Below are 15,544 nucleotides of genomic sequence, written 5' to 3'. Positions count from 1 at the left end.
TATTGTATTATATTAAACACACACACACCTGGTCAAAAGTTACTATTTTAATGTTTTTAAAATAAGTCTTCTGCTCATCAAGGCTGCATTTATTTGAATAAAAATCAAAATACAGAAGAAAAAAAAACTGTAATATTGTGAAAAATTATTCCAATTTAAAATGATGTTTTTTCCATTTCAAATCATATCATTAATCACTTACATATTAATAAAAATAATTCAAAGAAAGTCCAACACTGTGTACTACAGACTGTACGAGCGTTTCTAATTTTATCTGTGTTTCACCATCTCGACACGCGTCTGTCCTGAACATCCTCTTTCCGCAGAATAATTTCACCTCCGCATTCAACACTAATCTCCCATCATTCTGTACCGGATTGCCTAATTGTTGCCAAATACCTGCAATTCTGAGAAAAACAAAGACAAAAATAGAGAAAGAGGGAAGCGAGTCTCTTACCTCCGTTCTGGGTGATGTATCGGACCCACGGGAGCGCCTGATAGCCGCTCTTCTCAATGATCTTCAGGTAACGCACCTGTCGAAACACAGACCGCTGTGTGTGAATTCACTGCACTACAAACAATATTAGTTTAAGCCATTGGTTCTTCAGTTCAGTTTATTTCATCCGTTTAGGAAATTTAGTTTGCACATAATTTACACAATCACACAAATTCATATACAAATTGACAGCATATCATCCATGATTACAATTGATTTAACATAGAAATAGCAGTCGGGATGAAAGAGTGTTTAAACCTCTTCGTTCTCCCCCTAATGCTCTATATCTACGACCTGATGGGAGTACTACAAACTCTCTATGTAATGGATGGGAAGAGGATTAATTATCACATAGGCTTTTTTAACAATGCGCTCTTTAAAAATGTCTTGAATTGATATCTGTTGAACTCCGAACGATTAACTTTGTCATTCTATTTCTACTCGACAAAGTAATACAGTCAAACCATACAATGACATGGTAAGACATAACAGATTCAATAAAACACTTTACATACCTTAATGATATGCATAAATTCTTTGTAAATGTTATGCAACGTTAACATTGCTTTCCATTCCATCTTTACAGTGCAAAGTTGGCAACAGATGGCTTAAGAGCACGAACAAACAAACATACAGTATTTTAGTATGCAAAAGTCCTGCACACTTTTTTCTAGCTCATTGCATTGGGTTTTTATAATTGCCTTTGTCTAAGACACACATCAATTGCAAGGTTAATTGTTTGTTGATTGCATGCAATATGTTGCAAAAAGAAAAGTAGGGAATATCTCGGCTTTGTGGCATCTAAACATAATTTGGTATTAGCTTCGGGTCAGGCCAGCGCGGGCATCGCACGGGCAGCACAGCCTGGGAAAGTGGCAGTGTGTAACACCACGGGCGGAAGCGCATGAAGAAGTGAGATTGGGGAAACGGCACCTTTCAGTGCTGGGCACTATTGAGTCACTCGTTGCATCCTTACGACGGGGCCTTGCATCACCGCTCAACAACAGAAGCTTTTGCACAACCGTTCCAAACATGCTGAAAGAGCACAATCACGTTTTGTAAGAGATGACAGATACCCCGATACTCAGAATTACAAGTGAAGAGAGTCATATTTTCCCATGTTAAAACACGGTTTAGCAAGTGTATTGTGCTGAGACAAGTATTTTAAAGTGTTATGCTTGTTATCGTATTCTAGGTGGTTTCTTACAGCCTCACATACCTCTTGACCTTACTGTGTATTTTGCTATAACATTAAACAACATACACACTGCATATACACCGATCAGGCATAACTATGACAGGTGACGTGAATAACGTGGATTATCTCTTCATCGTGGCTCCTGTGGGATATATTTTCCTCAAAGTTTATGTGTCAGAAGCAGGAGAAATGGGCAAGAGTAAGGATTTGAGCGAGTTTGACAAGGGCCAGATGGTGACGGCTAGACGACTGGGTCAGAGCATCTCCAAAACGGCAGCTCTTGTGGGCTGTTCCCGGTCTGCAGTGGTCAGTCTCTATCAAAAGTGCTCCAAGGAAGGAACAGTGGAGAACCGGCCACAGGGTCATGGGCGGCCAAGGCTCATTGATGCACGTGGGGAGCGAAGGCTGGCCCGTGTGGTCCAATCAAACAGACGAGCTACTGGAGCTCAAACTGCTCCAGAAGTTAATGCTGGTTCTGATAGAAAGCTGTCAGAATACACAGAGCAGCTCAGTTTGTTGCGTATGGGGCGGCATAGCCGCTGACCAGTCAGGGTGCCCAAGCAGGACACTATAGTTCATTTCTGTAAGTGAGGATAGCAAAAATAAAGTAAACTGTGACATATTATACCCAAACATTCTTCAAACAGTGACTACCAGTAAAATATAACAAAAATGGGACCAAATTTATTGAGACACTTTGACCTGAGCAAAATGAGACATTTTACACCACAGACTGAACACAATGAAGCATTGCCTGGTCATTGGTTGACCTAAATTGGTATTATCTAAATTTTTTTTAAAAAAAAACAGCTGATTGGTGGATTTTAATCATTACATCCCTTTCTATCAAAGTTATCTGACATAATCAAGATGATCATTTTTTAAACTACAGCGAATAAACTGATAATGTGAGAAAGTGTTGAAGGTGTCTGAATACATTTTGGTTTGACTGTGTATATATATAAAACTCTATAATGTTATGTTGATTGAGTTGATGAGTTACTATCTGTTTGACAGGACAATGAAAAATGAGGGTGGAAGGGGCGGTAGGAGTGTTTGGGAATTTTTTTGGAAGCTATCTTTATTTTTGCAATTCCATTTCATGTCACTAGTCACCTTTAAACAAACGTCTCCCGAGATCAGGGTGGACATTTAAGAGAAATGAAATTACAGTAGTCCTGTCCAAGCGCGTCCTCCAGCAGCTCTGTTTGTTGATTTTGCAGGGTTTTTAATCTGCGGAGTGTTTGTTCTAATCATGGACTCTATTCTCTCCGAAAACCTCCCCGTCTAAATGTTCAGAAATAGCCCTGTGGATGCAAAATAGACTTATGTAGAATGAGAGACGTATTCTAGGTATCAATGCAGATTTTAAAAAGAATGTGGTCCAGTTAAAGCATGAGGACAACCCTGCTGTCCGCCTGCGCGGGCACGTTTCAGAAGGTATTTTGGGAACGCCGTGTCCTGGCGTCCGTGGGCCGTGATGTGCCACTCTTGGGTGCAGCTCACACAAACTTACCAGGCCACCATCAGCGCCCAGCCTGGCCGGAGTGAACAGCAGACGGGCACAGCGAGACGGCCAGACTGTAAAGGTCTAAATGCAGCGCCATCTGAGCTACTGTGCGACGCTTGTTTTGTGTAAATGTAGCGATTCAGTCTCGTCGGGCTGCGTTTGTCATGCTTTGGTGTCTTTGGCTCGGTCAGCCCTTCACCAACACAACTGTATATTTGTAGCTGTCACTGAGGACGCTGGACATGTGGGTAGTGCTGAGATTTGCGTGGTCACCAGTCTCTCATTAGCATGAACTATCTGGCCCGTGGAGTGAGCTCACAGACGGGTAGTCAGACTTGCATGAACTTAAATGGCCACAGACACACACACAAACACACGCCAAAACCTCGACCTGTCGCTGACTCAGCTCTTTGCATGCATCATTCGTACACCATGTAAACAAGAAAACAGAACATACATGAGGGATGCTGAAGGACAGCGGTTCAGGGAGTTTAGAATGATAATGAGGCATCATTACAATCCTTTTAAATTAAAACACTTTACAACAACATGACGAGGGAAACGCACTATAAGGCATTACCACAGGGCTCGATAGGTCAGCAGTGGCGTGTAACGCTGTCACTCCTAATAGCCACTTTGGCAGGTAGAATTTTATATAATATATACATTTTATATATACAAGAGCAATGTAACGTCAAAAATGTAGATTTTTTTTTTTCAATACTGAAATAACAGAAACTTCCAATACTCAATTTGTGCAGAATAGACACACTCATGGCCTCTCTGACAGTGAGTGACACACAAACCCGCCTGCACTCACTCACTTCATTTGCTTCGGATGAATATTGTTGCTTTTACAGGGCTTGAATTTCCACGTGGGATCGCACGTATCGGATCTGCCATATAGTCAGATACATATCCGCCGTGGTTTACATAAGCACCGGAAGTGATCTCTTGCGCATATCTCTAAGTCATATCGTGTACATTGACCTCACTCATCGGAAATAATCGCGTGCTGCAGGCTGTAGTGGTGTTTTAGAGGTTAAAAAATTATATAAATACTGTCTGTTTCTTGCACAAACCGTTCATTTCATGTCTTAAGACATCAATGTGTCATCATGAGCAGCAGGGTTTAATATGGATTTGTCTGTGCATGTTTTTTTTTTTTACTCGCAGATATTGCTACCATTCACATCATTATATGACTGACACAGCAACGGTTGGAGTTAAACATCTTCATTTGTGTTCTATTGAAGAAACAAACACACCTACAACAGTTGAGAAAGAAAACACATGTAGCCTAGAAATCTAGACGCACCCTAGCGGCAGCAAATTTAATTTGCCCGTGAGTGTCATCTAGGAACTCTCAATACCCTTCTGAGCTGTATTCCCCTCACTCTGGACGGGCCAATCGCATTGTGTATAGAGTCGGCGGGCGGGCCCATAATGACGACGGCCGAGTTGCGTTTGCGTGCTTCTAAACACAGTCAAAATGAACACTGGCTTTGCCTCAAGAGTTTTAAATTGGAAAAAGTGGCAATCTTTTAATGTATTCTGAAATGTATTATATTTATTTCATTTTATGGTAATTTGCACCCCAAAGTCCTGGTTGGAAACATTAAAAACTTGTATGTTTTTAAAATACGTCTCTTCAGCACATCAAGGCTACATTTATTTGAGCAAAAATATAGATTTTTTTTTTATATTGTTAAATATCATTAAAAAAAATTAATATTTGGTTTTCAATTTATTATACTTTAAATTATCATTTATTAATGTGATGCAAAGCTGAATTTTTAGGATGGTTCCTCAGTGTCACGATACTTCAGAAATCAATGATTTATTATCAATGTTGGAAACCGTTATAGTTACAAAAGATTTCCTTTTTAAATAAATGTGGTCCTTTTTAGCTTTTATTCATCAAAGAATCCTGAAAAAGTATCACAGATAATAAAAAAATAGATAATAAATCAGCATATTAGAATGATTTCTGAAGGATCATCACTTTATTTTAGGCCTGTATAGCACTTTTCTGGATACCGCCAGTAGAAATACGAGAAGATATGTTTGCAGTGAGCTGAGAAAATGTTGCGAGCCAGAATTGAACATGTCACATTAGGCCATAGCTCTGACATGAGCCGGTCCTAAAGAGCTCAGAGCCACAACATAGAGAGTTAAAGATTGTTTGCGTTTTAGAAATATGAGAAAATTACAGGTCTACAAAGCCTGTGCCCTCAGAGCCGATGAGCTGACGGTAATAGAGAAACGCTCATTTACTGCAGAACTGGCAGTGAGATGCTGCACGTCACACCTAATAACAGTGTGAGGACACTTATCAAACAAAGAGCAACTTTAATTGCAGAAGCCCAGCACTTAGAGGATCAGAAAGCCAGTGTTTGCGCTTTCACACGATCTTCATCAGAACATAAATATAGCCGTGCTGGGAAACCTATTCCCGTTTTCATATAAAAGCTATGCATGCTAAAAATAGCACGCGTTCGGCGCATGCACGTGTCTATTTGTGACTAGGACAGACTAGTGGTAATAGTCCAAAGGCCACGCTCAGACTGTCCAGTGCATCGAGACAGACTGCAGAGCTCTAGATGCGGTCGGCCAGCCTTAGACAAACGGCCCAAGGCTTGTCGCGCAACCAAACCCGCAGCCGGGATCCGCGAGCGTGGGACTGCATGAACACACACACACACACAGGAGACAGGCTGGTGTACGGAGGCCGTGAAGAGAGACGGGAGAAGTTATCAAAGCCTTCCTGAGGTTTTCCGACCAGGTCAGCACCCGGACCGCCTCTCTCACGGGAACCCAGCAGTCAACAAGTTCACCGAGGAGCCCAAGTTGACTTGACTTTTCGTGATGCACCTCTAACTGACGCCCACTGGGGATCAGATGTGGCCGATTTGGGATGATTTTGATTTATGGAAGAAATAGCATGCGTTTTTCCACTCTGAAGCTGTAATCGTTTGGTCTTTTGAGGAGGAAGACGCATGAGGGAGATAAAAAACGAACACTAAATAAATGTATAGAGATAAAGAGGCTATATCCATCTCATACATGTATGTGATGTATCAACAATATAAATGTAATATTACACAGATAGATATTTCACTTACATGACAGTCAAATAGTAGATACTCAACTTCATAATACACTATAATGTAATGTTTTTGTAATTTTGCATATTATAGTCAACTAAAATGTTAAATTTTTTAACCTAACTTACATGCCATTTTAGTGATATTAAAAATGCACATTTAGAATGAAATTACAAAATAGACAAAAAGAAAAATACAAAAAAAAAACTATAATACACAGCAATGCCCTCATGATAATTTTTTTATTACTACTAAATACAAATATAAGAATTAAGAAATATTAAAATTATTAATACACTAATGTCCCACTGTAAAATAAAAAATTGTGTTTAAGAAAAAAATCATACAATAATTTTATACAATATTATTAATATAAAATAATAAAATGTTTTTTTTTAATAAGTCTCTTCTGCTCACTAAGAGTACATGTAATTAAAATGTATTTCTGTGCTCAAAGCTGAATTTATTATCATTACTCCAGTCTTCAGTGTCATATGATCCTTCACTTATCATTCTCATGTGAGGATATGATGCTCAACGAACATTTATGATTATTATTAATGTTGAGGGGTTTTTTTTCTGGATTTTTCTTTGATGAATAGAAAGTACAAAAGAACAGCATTTATCTGAAATAAAAAGCTTTTGTAACTTACATGCCATTTTAGTGATATTAAAATGCACATTTTGAGGGAAAGGACCAAGTTTTGATAATGTAAAGCACAAAACAAAAAAGAAAAAAAATACAAAACTTCAAAAATCAACACTGATCAAACAGTTTGGCATCAAGATTCAGATTTTCCAGTGGACAAAGTTTATAAAAAACTCTCTTTAAAAAAAACAAAAACAGAAATGTATTATATATTACACTATAATTGTTATCAAAGGTTATCAAAAGACCTCAAATTGAAGCCCACTGGGCATCAGATGTGGCTGATTTGTGATGGTCTTGATTTATGGAAGGACTAACATGCATTTTACGTTCCCAAAGCTGTAATCGTTTGGTTTTTTAGAGGAGGAAGACGTTCGGGGGAGATCAAACCCCCCCCGGGACAGATGGGAAGCAGATGAAAAGCGGCAGCGCTAAATGAAATCGAGAGGAAATCTCACACAAGTTCAGCGCTTAATTAGATCTGACTTTCCCCTCATCATTTTTGCCCAAACATCCTCACTCTTGGGGGAAATTGAGTTTCAGACGGATTCATGTCGTTGATATCCGCGTGGGCTGACGAACACAACTTAGCATTATACAGAGGAAATCTACCATTCCTGGCCTTTCAAACGCTTAAAATTAGAGGTAATTTTATTGGAGTTGCTCTTCGTGGATCTCACACTGGAGGTCGCACAGAGTTCAGTCAAAACTGCTGTTTCACCATCAGACTTTTGATTCTCTGTCATTTGCCTGATTCATCTGATGCCTGTTATTTAAGTGTGCGGTTTGTGGATTTTATTGTCGATTGTTCATCTGGTTTGTGGGTTATAGACAAAAACTGCTGAATAACTAACAATGCCAAAAATATGTGCGACAACAGCTATTAGAAAACATTTTAAGTGAACAAATCCTCACAGATATTAAGCAAGAGCAATCTGGGTTTTAGCTTTCAAACTACATTTCTGAATAGTTTATTTGCTATTATAAGAGCATTTGCTTTATTTATTTTTGACCATGCAAAACTATTTTTGGTGGTAATGGAGATTGTTTTTACCTTTCCCTGACCTAAGAGCACAAACGAGAGTAAGCTCAGGTCTGTTTTGTTTATTGTAGCATTTACAGTGTGTCTCAGTCGCTCATCTCTCATCTGTGGGAACGGGAGGAGGAAAGTCTGCTTAAAGAGCAGTTGATCACTCCACACGCTCTGAGAACGACACCTGCCTGCCACTCAACAGCCATCAGTCAGCACACACCACTGACCTGCACAAACATACACACACACACACACATGCCCAACGCCATTATAAAAGAGATGAAGAATCTGCAATGAGAGGGGGAAAAAAACACAGCAGTGTTTGTGCTTCAGACATGAATGATTCCTCAAATTGTGTTTTGAGCTTCTACTTTAGTGGTCAGACGCACAAATCTCACCTGCGGCACAATTTTGAGGGGAAAAAATTCCATATAAATATAATTTTAAAAAAAATATTCGGATAAAAATTATTTAAAATAGCCTGGATGCCAGCCAAACTCAGCCCCGCCCACAACATTTGAGCTCGGGCAGTTCAGTCTGGACGTGAAACTGTTCGGACCAATGGAGTTGTCAGGCTGGGCTTTAGCCGATGATTGACAGATGATCAACAGTAACGAAAATCATCCACGTCATCAAAAGCGCTTCGGTTGAATTTGTTCTAATCCTAAACGCAGAACATGTTCGTATACATTCACCTTCACTATTTCTCTCTGAAATGATGATAGTGTTGGTAAGTACTCTGAGTATCCTTAAAATGTTTTTTTTTAACAACACCTGCAAAGATTGTTTATTCCAGCGCGTGCAGACAGGGTTGCCAAGTTTTTACAACTAATAGGCCAAAACAATAGCTTCACGGGTGGGTTCTCCAGGAAAAAAATGGCGTTTGGAGGGTAAAATGTGTGTTATTTTGGCAAGGTTGCTGCTAAAATTCGCATTTCTGGGTCTATATATCACATAATTAAGATTGCTTCACTTCAACCCGCGGAAATGGAAAACAACCATTGAGAAAACCGCAGACTTGGCAACAGCAGTTGAGTTATGTTAACATTTGACAGCTAACGTTATGCGTCGCTCCATTGCTCTGATTGGTTGTAGGTCTGTCCAATTGATGTCTTTCCTGGTTCAGTTGAAACACGCCCCATAATCACAGCCCAATGGAGCAGTTTCAGACTCATATTCTGACTAGAATTGAGTATGATCACGTCAGGATAGAATTAAAATGCAATTAAATTAATTTAAAAATGCTGGTATTCAATGCTTGTTTGTATGGCAGCAAAAATTGGCAATATTACAAATCAATATTGGTATAGAATAATAATAACAGAGGTAAGATTTATCAAAAACACAAGTGGATCATGAGCTGCTCGCGTGTAAATGAACACAGTGCCGCGCTTCACTCTGAAACATGAAGCGCATACATTTAGTTCATTAAATCACAGCCTTTGCGATTTGATAATCACAGCAAGCCATAATGTGATATCACTTTTATTTCGAATTGATTATGCGGCCCTTCCTGCTGGATCATAAAACAGGTAAAAAAAATCCCACAGACGCAAATTGAAGGAGAAATACGAGCCCCATTTAGAGTCCAGAAAATCATAGACATCATTTTTTTTACTTCTTTCTGTAAAAGAGAACCTGAATGCATTTCAAACTGAACAAAACAAATAATCATCCTTCATTTCTGCTCATTTAAAATCTGTTAATCGTGTTAACAAATGCTTTTGAATTTAGCAACATCGGTTTGAGAAACTCCTTCAGATCAGTCAGTTTCGGTTTCCACAAACACGTCCCACACACTCTTACAGCTCAACTCTTCTGCTATCCAGTTGTGTTCTTCTCTGCCCACCTTGATAAACTGCTGAGGCCTTGAGAAACACACGACTGACCATCACAAATAAACACACCGTCTGATAAAACACAAGATTCAGCAGCAGCTGCGGTTCTGTCCTGTCTGTCCGGGCTTTGACCGGCCGCCAGCGTCTGGATCAGGCCACTGTCACGGCCACAACACACACACACACTGCTTTGGTGCTTCAAATGCACGCCACTTCATCTTGTTGCATTAGAATAAACAGTTTAAACCCCGTAATCCCATATGAGACTCATGATAAAGAACTGTCTTAAAGGGATCCATCACCCACAGATCTGTCATCAATCACCCTCATGTTGTACTTCTGTGCACACAAAGGAAGACCGCTTCTGTTTTTGTCCATACAATGAAACAAAAACAACATTGGACCCCATTGACTTTCACTGTATGGGAAAAAAAAGACATTTTCAAAATATCTTTTGTGTTCAGCAGAAGAAAGTAAGCCATGCATGTTTGAGAGAAGCTAATGCTGTCAAATCGATTAATCGCATCCAAAATAAAAGTTTGTGTGTACTGTGTATAATTATTATGTTTATATAAACACACACACAGATGCATGTATACATTTAAAGGTGCGGTATGGAGGATTGACAGCTATGGTTGAAATAGGAGATTTTCTCCAAATTCAAAATATACTGGGATCTTCGTTTCCCCGCTCCCCTCCTCCTGAGACTCGACGCTCACGCCAGTTGCCAGTTTGAGGAAACACAATATTATTAAAAATGTAACTGTTAAACGATAGTAAGAATTTGTTTGGTTGTTTGCTGTATAGTTAAAGAAAAATGTGCTGTATTTGTTAACTCACAGAGCGCGTCGACACTTGCAACCACACATGCCAACACAGACATGTTTCGACAGAATGGGCATATGAAAAATATGCAAAATATACAACGCAATATTAAAATACAGCAGTAGTACAAACTCTTGCCTGGGGGAAAGCAAATGAAAGGCACTTGTTTTAAAGCCTTGCTGCGAATCAAACGTTTAACCGGCAAGGCACGGACTGTTCAATGCATGGACTGTTTTGAGCACGCCCATTAAACGTGTCAAACACACGTGATTACTGGACAGTCTTACTGAGCTAATACTGTCAAATACACACCAGGTTAACACATAAACACAGTGGGGTATGTCTAAAGTGAAAGTAAAATCACGTGCGTATATATGAGTTAGGAGCAGGTCTTCAATTTACAGCAGCAGCCTAGTGAACCGCTTGTCCTTAAAGGGACAGTTCACCTCTAAAAGGATGCTAATTAAAAAAAAGACCTTTAATACAGTAGCTTTTAATAAATGTTGTATATTGAAGACTATGTAGTTTTAATTTAAGCCTACATTTATTCATTCAATTTCATACTTAAATGCTACTGTACATCTCTGAGCTGCCACTCTTTCTATATATCTATTTTATATTATACAATACACTTGGAATGTGTGCAAGGGTTTTTAGGTAAAGTTTTAAGTTTAAGTAAGGGTTTTCAAGTCTTTTAAGTAAAATAAAGAAAGAGTATTGCAATAAAAACATTTTCTCCTTAACCTCTTTCTGTTCCAGTCGCCTAAGAATAGAATAGCAAAAAAAAAAAACGAACCAAAAAACCGTGGTTAAAAATCGAAGTGTGTATTGAACCGTGGACTAACTGTATTGTTGCATCCCTAGTAAACACTGCACGTATGTTCTTCTGTTTGCACAGTACAATAAACCCGTGAAAAAAGTCACTCGTCAATTGTATTTTCATTTAATGCCATTTACTATTATAATCTTACCAGTTAACGGTTAATAATCGATTAATGAGCAACGGTTGTCGGTCGGGAATATTAACCGAAATGAGCATCCCATGTGCACACTGCAAGTTGATGAGTTGATGTATCCACGTTTTAATATGCTCTCGTTTATAGAGATTTATAGATGGATGCTGAGGCTTTTTAGGATAGGTAGAATCTGTGATCTCTGACCAAAGCACATTTAAGAAAAATGCGTTACATTTATATATAAGAAAAAGTCTATACAGTATATACACATGCAAATATTTCTTTGTGTATTCAAATATATATAATTATACACAGACAAACACACATATAATATGTAAACAAACTTTTATTTTGGATGCGATTAATCACGATTAGTCATTTGACAGCATTAAAAAAACATGACAAATGAGATTATTATTATTTTTGGTGAATAATTTAGGATTTTATGAATTTTAAAGAATATAAATAAATTAAATATTCAGCTTTTATCGACCAATATAATTACAGAACACTAGTAATATTTTAGTGAAATGTATATATTAATATATTTGTATTAATATTTAATATTATTATTATATTTTAATATTATTTAAGTCTTAATACATCTCTTAAGTGCTTTTTTAAATACATTTTTGTTTTTATTTAGCTTTAATTTTTAGTAACTGGAACGTTTATGTAACTTTAGTAACATAACATGTATTTTATTTCAGTGAGAGGCAACATCAAATTTAAGATCAAGTTTTTCATTAAATATTTATATTTTATTTCAGCTTTATTTTTCATGAATTTTAACATGTTTTTTAATAGTTTAAGTTCGTAACACCGGGGATATATTTACTGTTTCATGAATGAAACGATGCAGTGTGGGACAGATGCACATCCAGTTTTCACAACACGTTTTCCAGAGCCTTCCGTGTGTGTACAGGAATGTGTGTTGTAAAGATATTGTCAATGTTGCGTCAGCTGAATGATCAACAAAGATAAAACAGTTGGTCTAACCCTAATTTACACTCCCAAAAAATTAAATAAACTCTTTGTCAGACCTTTGTCATGTGTCTTTTGTTCACCAAAAAACTCATTCTGTCATCATTTACGCACGTTCATTTCATTGCAAACCCACAAGACTTTCATTCATCTTCAAAACACAATGAAGATATTTTTTAATGAAACCTTGTGTCCCTCCATTGATAAGCCAAGCATGTTTGACCATATTTGAGTGCTCTTGATCAATGAGTGAATAACAGACTAAAATAAATCTGTTCATCATAAGAAAACTTGGATTAAGCCGCTCGGATCATATGGGTTTCTTTTACGATCTCTTTGTGAAGTTTCTGAAGCATCAGAGTTTTAGATGAATGGACTGAAATCCTCCATTTGTTCTCAAAAATGAACATTGACATAAGGGAAAGTAATTGATTACAGAGTTTTGTATTTTTAGGTGAACTACCGCTTTAACTTCGGTTGCCATATTTGAACCCATTCAACCACAGATTTGGAAAAAGTACACAGAGAATACCATTGCTCAACACAGCATGCTATTTTGTGAAATGAATGTACTCTCAAAAGTTGATCATAGAATAGTAATGAATGGGATTTAAATGAGGGGTGTGTGATTTGGTAATCAAACATATATTATTGAATTATTTTTAAAAATCTGATTGTCACTGTCAGTGCATAAATCCTTCAAAATACAGATTTATAGCGCCATCTATCAGTGTCAAAGGAAAAAGCAGCACACACACATTTCATCTGCCACAGCCTGAGAGCAACAGGTGTTCAGCATCTGGGAAAATACCAATTCATCAAATAAACAGTCAGCAGCGCCACCTTATGTCAAAAGCAGGCAGCGTATTATGATGATGACAGAAATCTGCTATCTGAAAACTGAGACAGCTCTTACATATTCACCAGAAACAGATTTAATCATGATTAAAAAAAAATTGTTAAAGAAAGAGTAATGCCTTACAAGTAACATATGCTATGTAACCATTACATTTGGAAGTAACAAGTGTATATAGTGCTTATATTTTAGGGCTGAGTATTAACACAGATGTCACAATTTGATTTTGATTCACAAGCTTGCAATTCGATTTTATTTCGATTCAGAATCAATATCGATTATTGTGGATATATATCAGGTACAATATATGGCAAATTTTCTCAAGGAAAACAAATCTCTGAACTAATGCTGTAAACTACGGGAGTCAGGCGGTACTAAATTAGCCTACTATAATACTGAAGTAAAAAATAAATGATTTGTATACAAACCCTTTAATTACACTCAATTATGTTTTTTAATATAAACATTAAAACTGTGGATGTCAAAAACTTGCCAGATTAATTCAAACATGCATTAAATATTGAGGAACATTAAAGATGATAATGAATATGTAATGTGGTGCATATATTGATCAAAATGCTCCTCTCTATAGTTAATTTTTCTAGTTTTTCTAGGTGCCACCAAACAAACAAACCGAGACTCTGAAAGCATGGATCTCGCTCCACTTCCAAATCAACTCAGGCGTGGTTCGACTGAAATATGAACGCAACACAGACTAAACACATGTAAACCAACTAAAAACAGGACATGACGATAAGATGCGACCCTAAACAGGACAGAAAGCTCAAGCTCACGCGTGTTTTCTCCTCATAGTTGTGATGTTGCCTATCACAGTTCGGTACAGGCGTCAGACCCACGATCTTGGTTTGTGTGTGTGTGACGGAGGGATTCCTGATGCTGTTTTGACTCCTTTACACGTTTTAAAAGCTCTTCCATGTTCTCAGCTGATCAAAATACCATCATATGTAGCTATGCACACACAACAAGCGCATTTAGCCTAACACAGCATTGCTTTGAATGTTTGATAAGCTCCGTCACAAAATATACGCCATAAAAGCAGACCAATCAGGATGGGAACATATCCCTGTTCCTTTAGGTTCCTTTAGGTTTAGGTTAGGTTAAAATGTCAATGTGAACACTAAGCGGACCAGGATTAAAGGTATATTTTTAGTTCAGACCAAAAAAACTGAACTACAAATGTGAACACACTTATTCACCGATGTTTTATGCAATTTTCCAAAGTTAAATCTGCAACTGTGCATGTAAACTAGAACTATCAATCTTCTTCCATTATCCCATTAAATTCAAATTATTGTCAACTATTAAATGCTCAAATTTGACTTATTAATATTTACTGTATCTGTCTAGGTCAGCCTTTCTCAAACTTTTTTCAGTCAGGGCACCTTTCAAAAGTGCATAAAATTTCAAGGCACCCCAGTTTAAAATATATTTTAAAAACACTGCATAACCCAAATTTAAATGCAAATGTCCTGTTTATTTAGCCCGGACAGTAATGAACAGAGCATAATACTCGATTTCAAAATAAAAACTGTCCGGTTCTTGTGGGGCTTTTCTTTTTAAAAAACGATCCCTGCTGCTGTTGCTTGTTTCTTGCTCTTTGTGAAATCAAATGTATTTTCGCGGTTAAATGATAAAACAATGTAGCCAACTGCACAGTCACGCGACCCCGGTGAGGACGTCATGACAGTTACTGATGTGAGACTGATTTTTATGGTTAATTTTATATATATATATATTTATCTAAAATTAATTTACAATTTTATTAATCCGCTCATATGTTTAACCCTTTCACACGCAAATGTAAAACATTCTGGCTGACCCCCCAGCGTGGGTTTTTCAAAGGGACCGTTATTAATGTGTCACTTTATGGTTTCCATGGTGACGCGTCATTGCTTGTCATGTGACACACCGCAGCAACAACAGAGCTGAATGAATGATGATCTGCTTTTATGTCATTTTTCCTTTTTTATTCAAAATGTTCACAAATTTGTTAGATAAGGCATGAAATATCTGATATTCCGATTGTCAAATATATTCAAGTGGAAGTGTTTTGTTGTTTAAACACCTTTAT

At 37.5% G+C, this 15,544-nt stretch overlaps 1 protein-coding gene across 1 annotated transcript in view; it reads right to left on the bottom strand.

Annotated features, from left to right (window-relative positions):
- ap1m1 (adaptor related protein complex 1 subunit mu 1) overlaps positions 1 to 15,544 on the bottom strand; it is a 31,518-nt gene that overhangs the window by 928 nt on the left and 15,046 nt on the right. The window contains exon 11 of the mRNA XM_067452840.1: positions 458 to 533. Coding sequence (XP_067308941.1) covers positions 458 to 533 — 76 coding nt within the window. The remainder of the gene's footprint in view (positions 1 to 457; positions 534 to 15,544) is intronic.

Source organism: Pseudorasbora parva, chromosome 9, assembly GCF_024679245.1.
Source record: "Pseudorasbora parva isolate DD20220531a chromosome 9, ASM2467924v1, whole genome shotgun sequence".
In the NCBI taxonomy this organism is placed as follows: domain Eukaryota; kingdom Metazoa; phylum Chordata; class Actinopteri; order Cypriniformes; family Gobionidae; genus Pseudorasbora; species Pseudorasbora parva.
Note: the sequence above shows the minus strand (reverse complement) of the source record. Positions and strands in the feature narration are given on the sequence as shown.